Source organism: Ptychodera flava, chromosome 22 (genome assembly GCF_041260155.1).
Source record: "Ptychodera flava strain L36383 chromosome 22, AS_Pfla_20210202, whole genome shotgun sequence".
Lineage (NCBI taxonomy): Eukaryota > Metazoa > Hemichordata > Enteropneusta > Ptychoderidae > Ptychodera > Ptychodera flava.
Window position 1 is genome coordinate 26312616 of NC_091949.1, and position 23171 is coordinate 26335786.

General features: G+C 37.1%; 1 protein-coding gene across 2 annotated transcripts in view; it reads left to right on the forward strand.

The window, feature by feature from the left end:
- Positions 1 to 14931, forward strand: part of LOC139123053 (prolactin-releasing peptide receptor-like) — a 50292-nt gene extending 35361 nt beyond the window's left edge. The window contains exons 4-6 of one of the 2 annotated variants that reach the window (XM_070689021.1): positions 7682 to 7897; positions 8943 to 9154; positions 14185 to 14931. In XM_070689021.1, coding sequence (XP_070545122.1) covers positions 7682 to 7897; positions 8943 to 9154; positions 14185 to 14263 — 507 coding nt within the window. In that variant the 3' untranslated portion in view covers positions 14264 to 14931. The remainder of the gene's footprint in view (positions 1 to 7681; positions 7898 to 8942; positions 9155 to 14184) is intronic. The other variant, XM_070689020.1, reaches the window with a different exon arrangement.
- The last annotated feature ends 8240 nt before the right edge of the window (positions 14932 to 23171 follow it).

The window sequence follows — 23171 nt, forward strand, 5'->3', positions numbered from 1 at the left end:
AAAGGGGTTACAAAAGTATGTATATATATATATATATATATATATATATATATATATATATATATATATATTTATCATATACCCATGCCCATATTGCTACATCCTAGTGACGTTCAACGTAAAATATCAGCCGTGATATTTCACGGTAAACGTCGAGATATGCACGATGAACGTCATCAGTTTTAGAGTTTTCCCGAACTACATTAGCAGTTTGTTGGTAAACAACGTAAACAACAAAATGGCTGCCGCTCCCCGCCTGCGAAGCGATGTCGCCGACTTAAAAACTTGAAGGGCTTCGAGGAACACGGGTATTTCTGGTTGCAAAATACGGAAATATCACGTTGAGTCTTGAAATGTTTTCCCATGGTATTTTTTTGGTCAAGTTCTAGCAAACATTCTGCCGTTCGCACGGCGCCGGCACCGTGCACTGTCTCCAGTGAACAGGTAGTGAGTGCGTGGCGTGACAGCGATGTCGGGCGCGCAACGACTGTTGACATGGCAACTCTAAAGGTAAACTAACAAAATGGCGTCCCCTCTCCGCGCGAGCTCCGTGCCGTACGACGATCGAAATCAGGATAGATTTAAAGCTGAGCAGTTTTTGGTCGGTTACAGTTGTAATAGCATATTGCACCTTAAAATGTTCCTTCTGTATGACGATTTTTGTATACCGGTGTCTTTCTTCTTGGGTTTCATTGAGATATGGACGATGTCGCGCGTGATGTTGACATCTTCGTCGTATCATGCGTATACTTTATGAATGAAGCCTGTTCACATAAACATTCTGATATTTATGCGCAAGGCGTAATAAAGTAAAGCCTCAAATTTAAAGGTTTTTCGTTCTATTAGTAAAAATTCCCTAAAATTATGGGCATGGGTATATGATAAATCGGTTATTACCCAATATCGCCAGTTCCTTGTGTCGTATCAGCATTCGTGTCATTTGTGCTGCGTCAGACACTCGACTTCGTCTCGTGTCTGACGCAGCACAAGTGACACTCATGCTGATACGACACAGGAACATGCGATATTGGGTAATAACCTCTGAATATATAATGTTCGAGCTACACATCGGTACTGAGTAGACTTTGCTCAGGTCTTGCAGTAGATTGCAAAGTTTGCTTCAAAGCAAATCATGCTCACTTCTAATTTAAGTGCAAGAGTAACGTTCACTAATCGGGTTTACCTTTAAACCATATCCTTACACAATAGATTTTCACTTTTTGCTCTTCTTCGACTATCTGAGACAGAACATGAACACATTGCGCTTGCACTTTGCACTGTCGCGGTATTTCGATCTTTATCCCTTGCACAAGCCACGTTTGTCGTCTCTAAACAGAAAATACCGGGATTATTCTCTGGTCGTTTTACGACTGTCATCAATTTTGGTGTGTCGGGAATTATTTGCGTCGATCTTCGATGTGCTTGTCAAAGTAAACAAACAATATGGCGGCCCGTATTCTGTAGCGATCAAAATTTGTAAAATCAGTTTTTAAAGTCTGACAAAATACATCCACTTAGCAAATTTTGAGTCCTTCTGTTTTAGTTTTGTCGCCAATATGGGCGTTCCGTACAGACCATATCGCCGCCAGAACTTTCTACGCACAGAGTACTCACGAGCAACAACAAGGGGAGGCATGTACTAATTATTCATCAAGCTGTACGCTTAGCCTCAAAAAGTTGCCTAATGAAATCAATATTTTCATAGACTACGAGTGTTACGCTTGTATATTCCCAAGGAGTTTTGATAATAATTATTGGAAACAGCGGAAGTCGAAGCCGGTCGCATTACCGTGGGTTGGCTCTTGCTGTGCAATGAGGGTACGGTTGGGAGCGACGTTGCACAGTGTTAGCGCCGTTTCGGTTCAGTCGATTTTTGTTCTCGAAATATAACGTAATTTTTTTTTAGTTAAATTTCTACGCCTTTACTATCTTTGAAATCTTGTATAACTTTGTGGAAGGCGTTTGCTCCGTACACAAACGTAAGCCCCTTGTTCCTCGCTCACGCGACCGACGACTAGAAATAATGGACAGCTCGCCTATGGTGTATTGATATTTTCAAAACGTAGTTCAGTAGTTTAAACGTGGATTTGTTTAGGAAAACTACTTTTATTTTGCAAAAAATTATGAATTCTTGGTCTGTGCATGTGACAAGCATATAATTCCTTTATATTTTTCTTCGTTCAGCTCGAGAAATACTCGTGACGTAATAACCATGCTACCACTAGTCTTCGACTCCTGGTGACACGGTCACTACGTCACTCGTATTTTTATTTTCTCTATTTTATGTGCTTAATATTTATTTAGCCACAAAAAAATGATGTAAATGATGCAAAAGATGCAAAACAATATTAAAGGTATACTGTCACCTGTTCCACATTTGCCACAGTTACCATGGAAAGAGAAAATCTAACCAATCACAGATTTTAAGCGGATGGCCGCTTCTTAACAACAGCACCCTAACATGGGTATTTTGAATACCAAGGAACGCCCCTTTGACCATATATAGGCATGTTTAGATTACAGGTGACTGTATACCTTTAACACCAGAAAAATGAAAATAATGCAAATCTGACACATATACAATATTAGCATCATAAAAGTGACAATAATAATACAATCACACAAAGACAAAATCTGGTGAAGACCAAGAAGGTAGTTCTTCAAGAACTAATCTTGTCCTTGGCCAGGACAACAAATTTAATAATATTTTTCTTCCTTCGCTGAACGAAGAATATTAGGGAAGTATATCTGAGCACATAAATACTGACCTTTCCAATTACTTATGTTCTGCAAGTATACAACGGGCCTATAAAATTTTATGTGAACTGTGCAAAGCATATGCTTTAAAGATGCGTTTCAGGTGAATTACACGTGGTTCATTCTGTGGTCCAAATATCACTGGCTGGGCCAACAGCTAACAATAGTGGTTTAATCGGAATATTCTAGGTCTAGAGCATCTGGCAAAAATTGCAAACATAGTTTGCAAGATTGGTACAACACTTTTTGATTACGCAAATTTTGACCAGAAACACTGCAGGTTTTGCACAGGGAAGGTTGTGTTAAAGTTACTAGTGTTCAAATGTACTATCACGTGATCTTATGTTTGCTCTGGTTACTACATACATAGGACAGCATTTGGCAATATCTATGCTTTCAGAAAATGTACACTTTAACGGAGTTACAAGCTCGGTTGTTTGAGGACAATTCATCGCCTTGAAGGGTACAATTGTTTGCAACTTCAGACTCGAAAACTTCACGCCTTGTATGCTTTGATAATATGGCGTGGATGTTTGCACAAAACAGTAATCACCGAGCTTTAAATTTTAAATGACATTTATATGTCATTTATGTCTCGACAACGTTTAGATTTCCCAAAATGCACCTATAAAAGATGTGCTTAGCCTTGTGAGAAGTAGGCGAACACACTTAATACCACCTTGGAATATCTTATCTCACTTAGATCTCTCTTGAAGAAGTTGTCGAAATCGAACTAAATGTATATGTATTAGATTCGCTTTAGCTTGGTGTCATTTGCACTGTCGGATTGTTGTGGCTGATCCCGAGGGATAGCTCAGCCAGCGTAACATTAGATATACCATTTTCAAATGTTTCCCTAGCTGATCCCCTGGGATTGTTCACCAGTGGTAGTGTTTGGGTAAACGTCCTTCCTTTTATGCCGGGGTAAATTGTTTTGTGCGTTTACTGTTTTATAAGACAGATTCGGCACTTATTTGTCCGTGTTTGGTAATTCTTTAGTCGAAATCGAAAATACCGCAATATTGCTGACAGATTTAGAATTCGTTAGCTTTGGGGTTGACAACATATTGAGTTGTTTGATATGTAAAATGTTTGTAAAGCGATGATGAAGATAAAATTTTGATGAGTTGAAAGTGGCATATGCCACGAGTCAAAGGGACGTACACGCTGTTCATGATGTCGTACTCAGCAAGCAGAAGACATGCATTGTTGATACTATCTTTCGTCAGCAAAGAGGAACGCTGACCACATGAGAATTAGCACACATAATATTCATGATTCAAGATGATTCTTCCTGAAATTGTAATTTTTGTGTTTATGCGACCTGGTAATTTTATTACATTGTATGATCAAATTATTGGGTTTGTTTTAATTTCATACTCATGTCAGTTAACATAGGCTTGTGTGGATTCATTTTGTTGTTAATGTGCACTGAAAATCGTACACGACTGATTGATTTAATAATGGTTATTTGTTTTCCACCTTCCCTTGAGTGTGTCTGTTTCTGATTAAATTTTCATGATTTTCAACTATTAATGCATTTTTCTGTTCAGTATTCAATTGTAAGTGTCTTATTTCTCCAGGCGAACAAGTATCAAATCTTCATTGTCATTTTGTGTGAAGGTTTCTTTTGAGAAGAGCGAGTGTTGGGTGTTGTCTGGAAAAGATACAAAATGGAATTGTACACTGTCTCTAGAAAGCAACTCCTAGGAATTTTCAAAGCGTGCATACGGCTGTAGACCATCAGTTTCCTACATTAAATGTTAGTTATCTGAGCGCGCATTGGTATACGTGCACCATTGAGAAACGAAAAATGAGAACCTACTATAGGAGTTTCGTGTATCATTCATTTCCAGGACCTTTTCTTGGATTGTATAAAGTTCAAGAAATTGAATCCAAATCAACGCAAAACTTTTAGAAATTCTTTCTTACTCGGCCTCTAAATTTTTTACAACTCTTTTATGGTCTACCACTTTTTGGAGCTCATTTTGGAGCTCTTGGAGTGAATAAAGTTTCCGCCATCTTTTTTGAGCAAAAAGAAAAATAGGTATGATATTTCCTAACGGAGTAAACACAGGGATGGGCCATTTTGAATTTCCTATATGGGGGAACATTAGATAATTTCTTTCTCTGTTACAATACTTTGCACGGTCACCCCTGACTTTCATTCTTCTTTGTTAAGAGAATGGTTGAATGCTCCGTTGACGAAGGTCAGAGCAAAACTTTAAGTGTTGCAATTTCGACTCACGCACGAGCTTAAAGATAAGACTGCTAGGGCGAGTGTCATATCCCGTCATTTATGCATCTCTTGACGTACCCTCCCTTGCACAGCATTGTATGTGAGAAGTCGAATTTGTGGCAATTATTGAGCCTCAATAATGCATTCTCAACATATGCCGTAACATGTTGAAACATGTTGAATTCTGCCAACTTCTGAAATTGAAGTGAAATGTATCTTAAGTGTTCAACATATTACAGTACCCATCCAACTATGCTCAAACCAACATCGTTGGCTTAAATATGCATATGCACGATTTCGACGTACACCAACATCATCATCAACATTATCTCACTTATGCGCGAGTTGATATGATAACATGGTTAAACGATTTGCAATGAAGGGTGACGTTTAGTTCCATAGTTTGCAACGTTTCAACATTTTACAACTCTTAGACATGTAGAAGAAATTACTTTTGCTCATAACATAAAACCAGTGAAAAGTAACTTTCAGCTGGCTGGTTTTTTAATGGTGACAAGCATAAAACCGATTCTTATGCACAAATTGAAAGAAGAAAATGGAGGAAACTGATGCATATTCAATTAATATAAATGTGCAACAAATGTGAATATCCCATCAAAGCTACCACTGATCTATTTTCATCAGCTCTGAATGGCAGTAATTTGTTTTTTGAGGTTACTGCTTGATTTTTGCGGACCATGTAAAGCCCACTGTGCCAACCGAAATGGATACAACTGTCCTGCAATTGACAGCAACTTTCACAGTAAATGTTAAAATTCACGGTCTAAGAATAATGATTTAAAATATTGGAATATACCAAACAGTGATACTTGTCTATGAATTAATTATCACTTTCAAATCGTTTGCATTAATTTATATTTTAATGTGCATTTTGAAACCTTGCACTTGGCCTTGATTACCATGATAGACTTGTTTTATGCAGTCCACATACTGATGGAGTTGACATGTTTATGACGCCCTTTTTGTGCATTGGCACCCTGGATACGTGTTCTGAGAATGACGTGAATGAGCTCTTCCTTTGTTTGTTTCTTTTTAGGGCAATGGTTGGCACATGGATAAATTACTCAGTCCTTATGACGCGCGATATAATAAGCACAAAAGTCGCGCTCTCTTTGTGTTGGGTATCACAACAATGTTTGAGCAAAAACGATGTCTCTGTCCCGGCAGTCATTCGTGTAGACTAGAAATGTCAGCCCCACCCCAATTAAGAAAAACATACATTCACGTCACACTGTTTGCCTCCACTAGCGTAGATGTGAGTGTTTACAGGATAATATTCTTGGTTTCTCTAAGTATGCTGCTTCACTTCTTTGGAATTTTTGTTTTTGCCCGCAAACTGTCTTACTTGACCTTGAGTGATTGTACGTGACAAAATATGATTGAACAGTTTGCATACGTTACGACCAATGGACACAAACCTTTGAATACTGAATGAAATGACTTTCTAGGGCTTACTCTCTGCGGACCCCGTCCCTAACCCTGACAACGCCCTAGATTACCAGTGATTGGTATGAAACGCTGTCCGCGTCAGCAAATTATCTAGGCAGTGCAAAAGCACACAGTCGATTTGACAACAGTAGCAGGCATTACTTTGATATCGTGACTTAGCCGTTTAATTTATGGAAACAACTTAATTCTGCCTTTACTTTCATAAATTCTCACGGCTGAATACCACTTTACTGTTCAAAAAGGCATGAAATTATTTTCAGTCGCACATCCATCAGGATTTCGGCAAAGAGGAAATTTGATTATTCAATTTGGATTCAAATTTAAGAAACGTAAATCATTGGGGAAAGCACACTTACGGCCGACTTTTTCCATTATTATTCGGTAAAATACACATGTACACTTAAGAAGATCCTAAAATCGGCCATGTTTCGATGTTTGCGTTTTGTCAGTTTGGCGATCTGTGTTAAGGCAGAGTACGCCCCGGGGAGAGAATTTCGAACTCTCAAATTGTTACAATTCTTTTCTAATCTATTACCAGTGGGTACTCATACTAAAGCTCTTGGAGTGAGAAATTTTTTTACCGTCTTAGTTATTTGAAAATCAAAATTTTCATTTCCCCCCACTGGGGAAAATGCTTGATATACGTTCAGTATATTTACGTATATTGACGAATATGGAACACAAAATTAGTTGTACATGTTACGTATATCTTTGTATATGGAACATATCAATACGTTGATATACGGAGCGTATATCTATATGAAGAATAAGAGTATACGTAATTCAAGCAGATCTTCTCACATCAAGTGTACACTGTACTTGTGCATTTAATAGTATACGTACGTGTATACCTAACGTATTTGACGTAGGTTGAGAGTCAGTATGTGTGTGTGTGTGTGTTGTTGTATATCAAGCATTTTGAGTAGTGCCCCATAGAGTAAACACGGGAATGGTGGCCATTTTGAACCAGAAGTATCGATAAATGTCAGGTAATTTGTTTCTCTAACACCAAACGTTGCATGCCCACCTCCCGCTATTTTACTCTTGATTTGGTTGGAGTATCATTGAAAGTTTCATCTAAGAAAATTTGTCTTTGACTTCCGAGGCGTGTACTACCTTAAGTTAAACAGCCTTCAGATTTGAACACTAAAGACGCATCAAAATCACGTTGATTGACTCGTATTGACGTAATATTTACTTTCAATTTTCTCACAGGTAATAAAGATGTTAATCGTGGTAGTGCTTATGTTCAGCATATGTTGGCTGCCTCTACAACTTTTCAATCTGGTTGTCAAGTTTATGCCTTACATTTTTGACGACCCATCACGTCAGGACATGCTGAGACAGATTAATGCCTGTGTCCTATGGCTGGCGATGTCAAACAGTTTTATGAATCCAATCATCTACAGTTTCCTGAACGATGGATTTAGGGTAAAGTACTTTCAAAATTGAAAAAATAATCTAGATAAGGGCATTGTAAAGTTTTAACTGACTTATTACTGTTTCACAAGTGTGGTAAGCAGATGCACAGACAAATAGAAAGACAGACTAGCAACGCGGCATGCCTTTTGTCCCATGGTCGTCTCGGTAGACTATGGCCTTTTTATATTAAAATGAGCTTCACAGGAGTTAGATTTTTGGAGACTTTGTTTGTGGTTGATAATTGCACGAGATTATGCGAAAAGTACGACGAGATGGCATCGTGCTGCCAGTCGCGTAGCAACCATACTTACTTTGTGAGCTCTCAGGGCAGAAACAGTGCTTCACGCAAATCGAAACATAACACGCCAGCAGTTTCATAAAGTCGTCCTTCCATGACCAGCTTGTAAAAGACTATAAGCTTATGACTGACCGTAAACCATTGAATAAAACCAGACAGTATCGATAAAAAGAGAAAAGAGAAGCGAGAGGAGCCTGAGGAGAGGCGAACATGGATGGGTTACGGAACCGTTTCACGCCTTAAACAATACCCGTTGCGAGTCTTTCTATTTGTCTGTGGTAGATACAACAGTTGTGTGACCCAAAAATTAAAACACCGTTAGCTGTATCTTTTAAATTTGCATTGTCTTCACCGGGAAAATGGCATCAAATCTTCAGAATATGTTTTGGATTCCTATTTCCATCAAGAATATCTTTGAAAATGTGTTATTTCAATCTTTGGCGACGTATACAGTCTTTTGTTCACAGTGTTGGTAAAATGTTCTGTGGTCACTCTTTGGTAAGCATTGTTACCAAAGCTGCTTTTGATTTCAAACCATCATACGAAACAAAACCGTTTGTAATGCCTCAATTACACACACACACACACACACACACACACACACACACACACACACACACATATATATATATATATATATATATATATATGTATGTATGTATGTATGTATGTATGTATGTATGTATGTATGTATGTATGTATGTATGTATATGTATACGTATGTATATATATATATCTTTGTGTATTTCGATGCAGACCGACATGAGAGGCCTTTTTCATCGGTTTGTCATGTGTGGACGTCTGTCAAGACATCGAAGTGTATCCTGGGTATCCAGAAAACGATCCCTGTTCACATCAACGACACACTTGAGTTCGAGTCGAAAATCTTCAAACCATTTATTACGATTGTCTAACCAGAAGAATCAACAGTGCCGGTTCAAAGACGCAGACGAAATCGATGGAGAGAAGTATGTAATGGGTACTAAGAATAAGAAAGAGTAGAGTCACTTTCAGTTCGATGACACAGTCAACTACTTGACCCGTATGTGTCAATGAAAAAATTGTCCTAGGATGTATGCTTTTCTACATATTATAATGAATCTCTCTATACGGCAAGACGATTAGTGAAGCAGTGAGGATGCACAAACTTCCTAGGGATTGTTGCTTTTTAGCTCACGTGTTCACACACATGAGCTAATGTCGCAGCGACGTGTCTGTCTGTGTGTCTGTCTTTGTGTTTGTGTGTCTGTTTGTCTGTCTCTTAGCCCGATATCTCAAAAGCTGCTGATCAGATCAGAATCGAATCTTGTACATAGATTCAGTTTGCAAATGGAAAGAATTGATTAGTTTTTGGTGGGTGTGGCTTGCATACGTTTTGCTCGTTTACATAATTAATGATTTATGAAAAAACGGATAGACATTGACAACGACTGCACACAATTTGAAGAGATTTGATCACATTAGGATATATCAGCTGCGAAAGATATTAAGGGGTGACATGAAAGATGATTGCTAACTTGCATATTTGATGAACTTTCCTAATATGGGATATATCTCTAAATTGACTTGATCAAAATTAAAGAAACTCGTATATATATTTAAAATCTTATGATTTAATATTATTGAAAGTCACTGAGTATTTTTAATTCAGCTAATTCTTAATTTATCTATTTAATGACCTTTCCTAATTAGAGATATATATCTTCATTGACTCGACCAAAGTTGACAAAACTTGCTACAGACATTGAAGACACTTTGATAAACATTCTTGAAAGTCATTAAGAATTTTTACTACAGCCAATTCCTAATTTGCATATTTAATGAACTGTCTTTATTTGGGATATAGATCTAGATGGACTTGACCAAATTTGATGCTATACTATGATACATCATTATTCAAAGTCATTAAGCATTTTCACTTCAGCCAAATCCTAATTTGTATTTCTAATTAGCCATATATAACTGGATTTACTTGCTCAAAGTCAGCGAAACATGATGGTACTAGGTTGAAACAATATGTGAAAGTCATTTCACATTTTCATGTCAGCCAATTTTTAAATTATATATCTCATGAGCTTTCGCAGTTTGGCATGTACAGCTTGAAGGACTTGACCAAAGGCAATAACATTTACTGTATTAAGTGTTGATACAATGAAAGCAGTCAAAAAAATTTTGTATTTTAATTTCAGCGAATTAAATATTCGTGTACTTACTGACCTTTGGAATTAATCTGTGGTAAATATTGTTCATGATGTTAATCATAGCACTTTCAATGAAGTTTAAAACTTGTGGCACAAGTTTAAATTTACAGGAAACTGCAATATATGATGATACATGTGAGCAATTAGGTTCATATCTGGTAAGCTCACGTGTACACACACGTGAGCTAATGTCGCAGCGATGTCTGTCAGTCTGTTGGCGTGATAGATAAAGAAATGCTTATCGGATGGCAATCAAATCTGGTACATAGGTTTTGTTTAAAAATAGCAAGAACTGATAACTTTTTGGTGTGTGTGGCTCTCATCTTTCGTGCCCATTTGCCTACTTAATGAGTTTAGAAAAAACAGACATATAATGAGAACGGCTGCGCAGAAATGGATAGGATTTGCTACATTTATTGATAACACAAGGAATTATCGGCATTGACAGATACAAAGGGAAGACATCAAAGTAAAATGCCAATTTGAATAACATATATCTTGAATATATGAATTTACCCGATCAAAATTGACAAAAATTATATATATATATATATATATATATATATATATATATATATATATATATATATATATATATATATATATATATATATATATATACTGAGAATCTAGGAACTTGTAGTTGTCACTCTACAGGTTGTTTCATGCGCTAAGCAATCATCAGGAGTGAAGGTTTGGCGGGAATTGAACTGTTATATTGTGTTGCAGGTGAGTATGCATATTCAAATAAGCGGTTGTGGCCAATGGCAAGTCAGTTATTAATGAGGAGGAATTTGCTGGGTGTCTGCATTTTGAGAGGAATTCTACTCGTTTGTTGAGGGTTGATTTGCTATCTGAATAAATTATATGGAGTTTTTCTGTGATGCAAAGGTTGCAGCGTTTGGTTTTATTTGAATAGGTGGGAGCTCTGTCGATAATTGACCATTTGATATCGTAGTTTATGTTGTTGCCTTTGAGTTTCCATATGAATTTTGAGAGTTCTGTGCTTGGGTAATTTGAATGTGTACTTGTGATACGTGTATCTTTGTTTGAAGGTTGAGTCCGTGAGTCAAATGTAGTGTTTCTGATCGTTGCTTGTGGTAACAGTGGCTTTGTATATTACTGAAGAGGTGAGGCAGTTTCCTGAAAGTGGACAATCGTCTTTTTTGCAGCAGTTGCACAACTTCTCTTGCTCCCTGTCTTTATGTAGTATTTGGTTGTTGTGGGCTTTGATTATACTTCCCATGTTTCTGGAACAACTGTAGCTTACTTTTACGTTGTTTTTGTTGAAGAGCTTGTATAGACGGTGGCCTTCTCGAAAGTGGGTCTTAATCAAGTTAAGGAATGTTCTGCCGATGTTGGTTTTCACTGCCTTGTTGGACGGGGGATTGTACCAAATGATGCGTCTGCTTCGTTTTCTTTTGTTTTCGTTGCTTGGTGGCGGGGGCTCGCACTTCATTTTGTATGTGTATCCACTTTGTTTCAGCGCCTTTTCGAAGTCGGGGGCTTCTTTCTTGAATGTTGTTTTACAATCTGGGATGTTTGATATTCTGCTGTTGACTGAGGTAGGTATTTGTTCCAGGATTGGCGGGGGTGGTTGGATCGCCTGTCGACGTAGAGAAGCTGGTTGTTTGGTTTGCTGTATGGTTGGTAAGAAGCTTTTTCCAGGTTACAGCAAACCTGGAAAAAGCTTCTTACCAACCAAAGACAGGGAGCAAGAGAAGTTGTGCAACTGCCGCAAAAAAGACGATTGTCCACTTTCAGGAAACTGCCTCACCTCTTCAGTAATATACAAAGCCACTGTCACCACAAGCAACGATCAGAAACACTACATTGGACTCACGGACTCAACCTTCAAACAAAGATACACGTATCACAAGTACACATTCAAATTACCCAAGCACAGAAATAGCACAGAACTCTCAAAATTCATATGGAAACTCAAAGGCAACAACATAAACTACGATATCACATGGTCAATTATCGACAGAGCTCCCACCTATTCAAATAAAACCAAACGCTGCAACCTTTGCATTACAGAAAAACTCCATATAATTTATTCAGATAGCAAATCAACCCTCAACAAAAGAGCAGAATTCCTCTCAAAATGCAGACACTGCAGCAAATTCCTCCTCATTAATAACTGACTTGCCATTGGCCACAACCGCTTATTTGAATATGCATACTCACCTGCAACACAATATAAACGGTTCAATTCCCGCCAAACCTTCACTCCTGATGATTGCTTAGCGCTTGAAACAGCCTGTAGAGTGACAACTACAAGTTCCTAGATTCTCAGTATTACCGCCCTGCAGAAATGCATTGACCACTTTACTTTGCCTGCATTGACAAGCAAACCATTTTCGTATATATATATATATATATATATATATATATATATATATATATATATATATATATATATATGGAAGATATTGAAGATATTATGATTTAAGATTATTGAAAGCCATAGAATGTATTCCTTATTGGTAAATTTAATGAACGTCCCTAATTAGACATATATATTCTGACCAAAGTTGACGAACCTTGCTATGTACATTGCAGATACTATGATATAATATTACCAACAGTCATTTTTGATATTATAGAAAATCGTATTACTTATTTGCATATAACTTTTCTAATTTGGGATATATCTTGATTAACTTGATCGAAGTCGATGAAACTTGCTTTGTACATTGAAGAAACGACAATAAATATTAATGAAAGTTGTTTGCATTTTTACATCAGCATGTTAACTTACTAATTTGCATTTTTATCAAACTTTCCCAATTAAGGATATAACAATAAAATGACGCTTAAAAGGTTTATGAAACTTGCAATGTTTATCGATGAAACAATTATGTTGTATACTATAAGTGATAGATACTTACATTTTCATATCAGCTAACTTATAATTTATATATCTAATGAGCTTTCAGTTTGGCATATATGTGTAGCTTGATCGACTTGACCTACGGCAATCACGCTTGCTATGTAAATGGTGATACATTGACAGCAGTCAAAGAAAGTTAGCACTTTTATTTCAGCGAATGACATATTTGTGTACTAACTGACCTTTGGAATTAAGCTGTGGTGTATATTGCAGACTTGTGGCAAATGTTTTAAATTTACAGAAAACTGCAATATACACTGAAATACGTGAATACAGGCGAAGCAAATAGAAAGTCACACATGAGTCGCTGTGTAGCCAACTGCTAAGGTCTGCCTGAGGGCACGTTCATCCTGTAAAACGAAGCAGCCCCGAAAATGCACTGAACTTTTTGTGCCATTTGGCTTTTCGGGTAGATGAACGTATCATGAGTCTGATCGATATATGCCGACTTCGCTTACGCTGATGGAGCTCCCATATGGAAGCTCAACAAAATGCTTTGATTTCCAATTGAAGTACCCTCGGCGGAGTTTTGCGGACTGATATATTGACATGCTTACCTTGCTAGTTCATTGACTTGAAGACTCATTTTGAAGTCTGTTTAACAAATGAGGCTTTCATCGTCTTGTTTTAGTAAAAATGGACACTTTAATTTTTCCAATAGAAGCATAAAGTATAGTGCCAATTCTGAATTTCAAGTATCGATAAATGTCAGGAAATGTGTTTTGTAATCGAAAATGTCTGCACTGTGACCCTTAATTTATATTCTTAGTTTAGGCAGAGCCGGGTTGACAGTTTCAGTAAGCAAATATCTATCTTTAACTCTTTGTCCTTTTTTCTCTTTTCAAAAATCTAATACAGAGTGTCATACTATTACAATGTATTTGTCTTCCTATCTTTTCAGAGTGAGCCCTGACCCTCATGCTCCAAAGAGAGAAAATCCAGAGAAACGCAATGCCTACACGACACAGCCATTTCATTAAGAAGTCAGCCAATGAAGAAACCATAATTCTTCGGCATCTAGGCAATCATTGCTGACAGTGTGCGCGCAGTTTGCACGTTACACTTCACAGACATGTCTGAAGAAGGAGCGAAACGGCATTAGTAATCATGCAAAGCTGTTTTACGACCCGACAGAATGCGAACACAGTAGATAAGGTTATCAGAACTTTTTAATCTTCCCTGCAATCAGATGACGTTCACAGATTCAAATTTTCGCCCTCACATATCATAAATAATTTTCTCTCTGTGAATGCTTCAAATCAGAGGAAGCACGGGGCAATTATATTAAACTTTGAAAGACTTAAGGAATTATCATAATATTTATTGCTGTATCTTTCTAATTAATTGAATTTGAATTTGAATTTAGAACTGACTTCACTATCATTCTACATTGTGTATACCTTTTAATGATGGAATTGCCATGCAAACATTAAGATGTATGCTCAATCATAACCATTTCTTGGATCTTTCTGTACGGAAAATACTACGGTTTATGTTGGCAATCAAAACTAATGTCACTTGTTTATTACTTTCAGATATTTTCATCAACCATAAAGGACAATATCGCATGAGAAACCCTTAACGCAATGCATTAACTAACGTCACTAAATTGGTAGCATCGATATTTTGTCAATACCTATGAATCAATGCATGTAGCTTTGTATGTATTCACAATATATACGATATTGGTCTTCGTATGTGTCAAAACTTATGTTAATACTCACGTACATACATACATACATACATACATACATACATACATACATACATACATACATACATACATACATTTACTGTAAAGTTGAGTAAGTGACTTTCTTTTTTTTAAAGATTTCTCAATTCTCTCAATTTATACGTTTGTGTTATTTTCTGCGTAGCATACACCGGAAATTTGTACGCGTTCAGGCTATTCGCCGTGATTATTTATAATGATCACTGAAAATGTTCGCCGCAGCTCCATTTAGGTCAATGACTTAAAGAATTAATGACCATTTAATAAGAATATCGCATTTTCTGAATAGTTTCCTATAGGTTGTGTTTTTTGATTGAGGCTTCTCGGGAATGCTGGGAGAAAGCCTCTTTGTAATTTAGTAATTTTATTGTCTTGAAGTGTAAATTTCACGATAAACAAGTTAGACGTACGTCCGTAACTTACTAATGCTCCAATCCACGGTACAAGTATTCCGTATTGCACCCTTTGAAATTTTCTGATAAACTTTACATGTACCCATCACTACTGCACGTATTAACATGTTCACACAACTCCTGTTGAGCATTTCTTACAATGACGTCACAATTCATTTATGCACTGACGTTAAAAATTACAAGTACCTAAAGGTGACGTTGAACGTTCCTGGTTCCCCGAAGAGTTAAAGCACCACTCTTTAAAGCCATGTTCTCGCATTAGTTCACATAGACACTGACGAGTTATGTTCGTCTTTTACTTGCCCGAGCAAATGTTACCAAATTATTGCCTGAAAGTATTTGTGCCTTTAAAATACAAGGTCTAAGTTTAAGTCACTACATGATAACATCAGAACAGGTACACAGGAACCGGTCAAAATAAGCTGATTTATGAGAATGAAAAGAGAGTTCTGCCATGGGAACAAAGTCTGCCGTGAATTCAGTTGAGAGGAATTTCACATTTTGTAGCGTTCGATAATGTTTCGTTTAAGTCTTTACGTGATAACATCAGAACAGGTACACAGAACTGGTCAAAGCAAGCTGATTAATGAGAATGCAAAGCGAGTTCTGCCATGGAAACAAAGTCTGAGGTGAATTCAGTTGAAAGGATTTTCTGATAAAGTGAGTTTGTACTACAAATCTCAATTTCTTCTCAGTGCCCTCTGATTTGACCTCGAAATCATTCGTTACAAAATGTATCTGTCTGGCGTTTTATTTATCGCTACAATACTGCATCTGTAAGCTTTATTTGTCTCCAAGATTATTCAGAGGTTATAAACGGCAGGCCGAGGGTATTTGGTTGCGGATATATGATCCTGGGATGAAAATTAACACATTTGTCGGGAAATAATCACCAAGTGAAGCTGACTACACTTACACAAGTGAACGTTCGTGTATGAACGTACAAGTTTATTACAGGGCCAACGTTCGATTATAATTTTTTCAGATAGCCCTTTATACCCTAGCAGTCGATGGGTTTCACAGATTTTCAACTCCCTTTACACAATCATTATCATAGGCTTGCTTTCTCCGGGTAAACATTATCGAACGCTACAAAATCTGAGAGGAAATTACACTCCTATAGATACATGTCACATCGCGAACGATATATGTATGTGTAACGTATAGGAGTTTTAAGTGTGTTAATTTTCACCTATAACCACTGTATTATGAAACTTTAGGTGCATAGATGTTATGTGTCTGTCATTTTGAACACCTCTTTCACTGATACAACATTAGTGTTCATTAAATTTTTCGCATTAAATATTAAAGTTCACATATTACCTATATTGCAGCTTCAATTACTATACATTCAAAGTATTAGTTTCATACCACTCCACTTTTAAAGAAATTGCAATGATTATTTTTACGTCAATGTATAATTTTTAAGATTTTAATCAGCACATTTAAATGCTTTCATGGTTCAGGTCCTACCTATCTCAATGAATTGGCCAGTCTCTACATCCCGAGGTATAGTCTACGTTCCACTCACCTCCTTAAACTTAAAACCGCCATAGCTAGGATCAAGAAGCATGGTAATAGGGCTTGTGGTGGTGCTTCCCCTGTTTTATTGAAGGCCGTCCCTCTCCAAATCCGTCGTTGTGACAATTTCAAAGATTTCAAAACTTTTCTGAAAACACATCTTTTAAAATTGTGAGTTTAAACTCTTTGGTCTGGATTTCTACTCGCTTTGATGACTTCGTTTTAAGATTTTCTTTTAAAAAATTCAGATCTGGAACTTGTTTTCTGCGTTATACTTACCCTAGTATTGTATGCGAGTGTTAACCGCCAGTGTGTGATTTTGTCGCTGCATAAAAATATATCATTAATATCGCAATAGGACTGAGCCCATAAGCTCGCACAGCTATTTCAACATATTTAAGTAACGCTTCACTGTACACAGTAGATTGGTTTTTGTTAAGATACTCTTCGTCACAAGTGTTGATTGCTTCGCTGGCCACATGAGCAGTACCTCGCTACTACGGCGTTGACCCTTGTAACAAGCCAAGACGGCCTTCATCGTTTAGTGCACGCACGGCTGATGCTAGTAATTGAGCAATCCCAAATGAAAATATATCGATATGCCTTTTAAATTATTTTCAATTTTTTAAAGTAATCAAAGTGCCTGTGTAACGTAATTGCTTCCTACCTTGGACAAAGTTAAAACCAGTGATGACGTAATCACAACATGAATCATGGGATTGCAATGGCGGTGACTATTTAGGGTCAAGGAAAAACATCTTACCACGCTGCATTGACGAAAGTACATGTATCATTGAGCCGCTTGCACGAGCTATTATTTGTTGTTGAACTTACATTTTTTTGTGGGAGACACATAAGCAAGCGATGTCTGAAACCTCCGGCAATATCTGGTACTCTATATAGTTATTCTTGAAACCAAATATGCGGGATTAAAGCTCATCGAATGGGAATTTGGCTTTTTGATATCTTTTGACAGAAATCAGACATATCAAAAAACTTATCGAACGTGTTTCTAATATTGTATAACACATTCTAAGAAACCATGTTGTTTTCCATTTAAGACTCTGACGCTCTAGAATCTCTCTTTTTCGCTACTAAATATCGGAAATTCGAGAGGTATCTACCTTGTAATGCCTTAAAAACACGATTGGAAATAATTTGGGATAATTGAATCATCATATTTTTTCAAATTTCTCAAAAATGTTAGGTGCTCTATAGCTGAATGTCTCTATATTACAAATTACTTATAAAAACAAGTGTGTAATATAAAAGAAAAGAAGATGAGCTTACATTTGCAGATTTTAAAGACATTACTTCAACATCCAATTATCACAAATCAGTTCAAATCTGAATGTCCTGTAAATTCACCAACCTTGCTTGCACGGGCATCCATTCTAGATATCTCATACACAGATGGCAGATTTACTTGTTCATCCGGCATAGCTTTAACCTTTGACTTAATTGAATGTCGACACTGTCATGTCTATCCAATTGTGTCGATATATAACTTCGGGTCTAAAAATATACAGTGTTAGTAGCTTGAGCTCCTCAAGCAGAAACCTCTGATTATTACAGAAAAACACACACATTAAGGGATTTATCAGTGAACTGAGCATAAAATATCAAGATTATGTTTTGAGGCATCAACTCTTCAGCGAGGTGCTTCAATGGTCTGCTTTGGGGTAATTCGAATCACAAAATGAAGAAGACCAACTTATAGCCTCGAGTATAGTCGATCTGACAAGAATTGTTGATTAAGGTGCAATGAAATTATGTAAACTGAAATAGTTTTTTGAGGAATGAGTACCAAAAAAAACATGTCAAGAAGATTCGTCGGAGTACATTGTCTAAGATGATAGACTCAATCTTTATTATCACTGGTCAGGTACGAAGTTATTGACTTTACAGACAGCGTTCATAGCACACTGTCTAGACTAAGGTTTGATCCATTCCCACATGTCTCCTGTTCGTCACTCTGCATTATAATTGTTATCATTGTATAAAATGAAAGCACCAAAGTCTGAAGGTCTTGGTGGAATCAGGGTTTTATAAAGTCAATTGTACTCACATTTATATATCTGCTCGTTCTACAAAAGTATTTTTTGAGAACAACAATAATATAACGTAACATGCATTCCGAAAAAGTACTTTGACACGCTGGAGGGATATTGTTTCATATTTATGAAGCGCAGTTGCATATTTAATCAATCGCTGCGGTGAGACAACTTCTTCGATACGCCCATCCTACAGTAAACAAATTGTAGACCATACCAAGTCATGTAGAGCCCATATTAGTTTGGCCATAGGATAAGGCAACGTACACGACCTCTTCACAGCTGAGTTGACCTCAGGAGACTGATTTCGAATTCTTCGAAAGTGCTGTTCAGACAAAGAGTCCCGAGATATCGTGCATCAAATTTTAAAAAGGTTCTTTCACGCTTTCCACTATATGTAGACCTATTTCAAGGGCTTTAAATATCCTCAGGTTAATGCAATCCTTCAGTCGCGTTAATGTTTGAAGTTTCTCCTTTCCTGCGCGAAAGTACACTGAATATAGATTTAGTTATCACAAATATTGTCGATGACGGCCATATTATAAATTTTAGTCTTAACTTCAAACAAGGGCAGCAATTTTTTCATCGGAGTCGACCTCGCAAAGTGTGATTACGATGATGATGACGACGACGATGATGATGATGATGATGATGATGATGATGATGATGATGATGGTAAAGATGACGACTACTACAATGTCGTTATGCTATTCATTAATAACATTAAGACGTTATATGAAAATCGATGTAAATGTTGTATAACAGTATAATTATCTTGAGTTGTTTTTCTGTAAATTACCCATTGCTCTTTAGTATAATTTTTGTGGAGTTAACAGAAGCGATAAGCTCCGCGCTCGAAAATAATCAAAGGTCAAATGTCTATAGACGTGAATCATGGGTGTTCCTTAATTCGACAACGTGGCTAATACAAAACGCCAATTTAGAATTTTGACCAAGGCATTATGTTCATGCAACATTCATCGCCCATGTGATGCTTAGTCATTATTCAGTACGCTTCGTTTCATCCGAGGCGCGATTCTTATCAGTCCATGACGTCTGTATCGCGACACTATGGGGCAATCACACAAATATCGCGACATAAATATGGGGCAATCACGTTAACAATCTTGATAACGGGTATAGAACTTGGAGTTGCCAATTCCCCTGACAAAAGAGAGAGATTCAATTGACTGACTTGATGTCCGTGGAGATTGATAGGAGATGGCAAATACCTAGACTTGTATCTGAGGTAATTTCCTGGACTGCAAGTCGTCAGTCTTTACCAATAAAGGAGCCGTCACTGTTTACGGCCTGGGTTGGCAGAATGGGAGGGAGTCACTAAAAATGATGACTAGAAGGGGTAACTCAAATAATGATGAATAAACAGGAGGCGTTACGAAAAAATGCCAACATGTGACAATTGTTCGAGTCGACCAAAGTGCGTTATTTCAATGCAAAATTGTTTCTGTATTAGAAGGGAAAACCTCTCCTTGCATCGGCTTACGTTTGTTGCATCTTACTGCTAGAGGATACAGGGTGTTTGGATAATTGGTATAGATTTAGTGATTATAAACATAAAAACACCCAATGTATAGATGGATATTTGATGCACATCTGTAACCTTTACCCTGCCAGGCTGTATCTGATACTGTAATCAAGGTTTTCATTGACTAAGCTTGCTGTGGCATACCATGCCAAGTTGTTGAAAAAACTCTCTGAGTTTTGGCCAAATACTACCGCTTTTTCCTCATCGGCAGATGTAATTTAGGGAGTCAGCACAGAAAGAATGCAGAATGTGTTTCTAGTCAAGGTTCGCAGTGAAAACCCGTGAATAAAATGCAAAATGAAGTATCATCACCATCATTGTTGATCTTGTCACTTCCGATGTTATCGGAAGCCACTCTACTTCTACTCCTGGCCTTCTGATCAATGATCGTGTAAACCCAACAGTTTAAAAGTTGTTCAAAAGACGAGGAATTTTTTTTGAAACGTAAAACTCAAAAAATCGAATGAATTTTTTTCTTACTAAATAAAGTTAAATCGATGGGTTATTTCTTATTCATAATTAGCCTCGTTTAATTATTGTACTGGAGTAACATTAGTGAATGAGAGTAAATGGATCGTGCTAGAATGAAATTCTCGAAATGTGTTTGATCTCGAACCCCTTCCTCCGTCTCCTTAACTCGCTGAACTGAAGGAAACGATATTTTTGAAATGAAAATAAATTACAGCGACTTCAATCGATTGAAGTAGAAGACAGAAATATGTCTATGGATTTGGATATGCTGGCAGTATGACACGCACCGAAGATACTGAAATTTACGCTTTTGTTGTTAATTACTCATTAAAGTTGACCCCCACCAGGCACAAACTTTAGACTGAATAAGTGGAGACTATTTACTGGTTTACAAATTCTCGATAGTTTTAGACAGGTGCACGTAGAAATTACAAACTTTTTTCTCGGGCTATGCATGTGGTATTTCCATTTTGTTTTTGTTGTTATTTTTCAAGAGTTTCTCGCGATTTGATAATAATTGCAAGGACAATAGTCCTTCAGGAATATACCGACTATACCCATGTGAAATCTACGATGACAGGTCACAATTACTATTCTCAAAGGTGGCCATACCGGAAATCAGCATATAAAATTTCTAAGGGAATAGGTAGATAACAAAACATTTACAAACTATTCAACCAGATCCAATTCGTGATAGAATCATATATGAATCTACATTTCCTCTATAAAGTAACTTAGGCGTGATGTGTGATATTTGAAAACGAGTGAGTATGTCCTTCCTGACATATGACATGCTAAATATAAGTCATAAACAAAATATGGGCTTTTTTCAATGGCATGTCACTGATGCTGTCCAGATAATTTGTTTAAAGGGTATACTTGACTTTCTCGATATTCTTGAATTAGTCATAAACGAAAGATAAATGCATCATGTTTGAATGCGGAGAGAAACCCTTCACCGGAGAATATCGCGTACCTTCTCTTACAAACCAGACATCGAAAGAATGGTGGGAAGTAATAAATCATCGGTCCAGTCGATTTTCTACGTAGAAAGCTGGCTACAGACAGTTTTTAATGGTAGGAACAGGATATGCTAACCATCAGGAACGCTCTCTCTCTCTCTCTCTCTCTCTCTCTCTCTCTCTCTCTCTCTCTCTCTCTCTCTCTCTCTCTCTCTCTCTCTCTCTCTCTCAATTTCTGTAGATGTAGGGGCATAGAATTGAAAGTCTCTGAATAAAGAAAACGCTTTACTGGAAAAGCACTACGTTGTCGTCACAGAGTCAGTGTTTGTCGGAGGAGCACGAGGCGCCTCGAGGGCATACAGAATTTGATATTTACATACACACGTTCTAACAAGGGCTATACACAGATGCCAATTAAAAATATATTATAGATAAGAAAGCCGATATTCCGCTGTCAAAGTTTCCCAATGGGCCGCATTTTCTCAAAAGGCCTTGAAGCTTGTCCACTCTCATATTGCCATCGAAACACTTAAACGATTACACAACCTGCACTGGACGGTGGTCTTTACATTACACTAACTTTATTCCATTTGATGGAAATATTGTAAGTAGCTGTGACAACATACCAGATTAAACAAACAGCGCAAGAGGTTTTTCTTAAATAACACCGAGTGAAGAACTTTATCCTACCCTGCGGGCGTCCGCTAAGTTTTGAAAGTAACAGTAAAAGATCAAATTCGCGGATTATTTTATGAACTCCCAATAAAGGGATCGACAAAATAGCTCTACACAAATTAATACAGAAAATTAATACAGAAAAACGTTAAACGTTGAATTAAACAATGGAATTTGTGCTTTGGTTTTTATGACGCGCTTATTTCCTTTACTTTTTCAGTATTGTTCTGATTCCAAAAGCCCAACTTTATGAAACACGTGACATTGGCAAACAACATGGGAGGCACAACAGTGAAAGTACTGTGATATGACAAAAACTGCATTATAATATCGAAAAATGTACATTCAGTTATGACTTTCCGTATACTGGTCTCAGAAACTCACTGGAATACGGCGTAACGGTACCTTTCTTGGTATTTGTTTTGAATTTGTTTTTGAAATAATCAAGGGACATCAATGACATCAATTATTTACCGATGTTGCACTTTAGTTCAGGTCAAAGGATTGCGAGTGT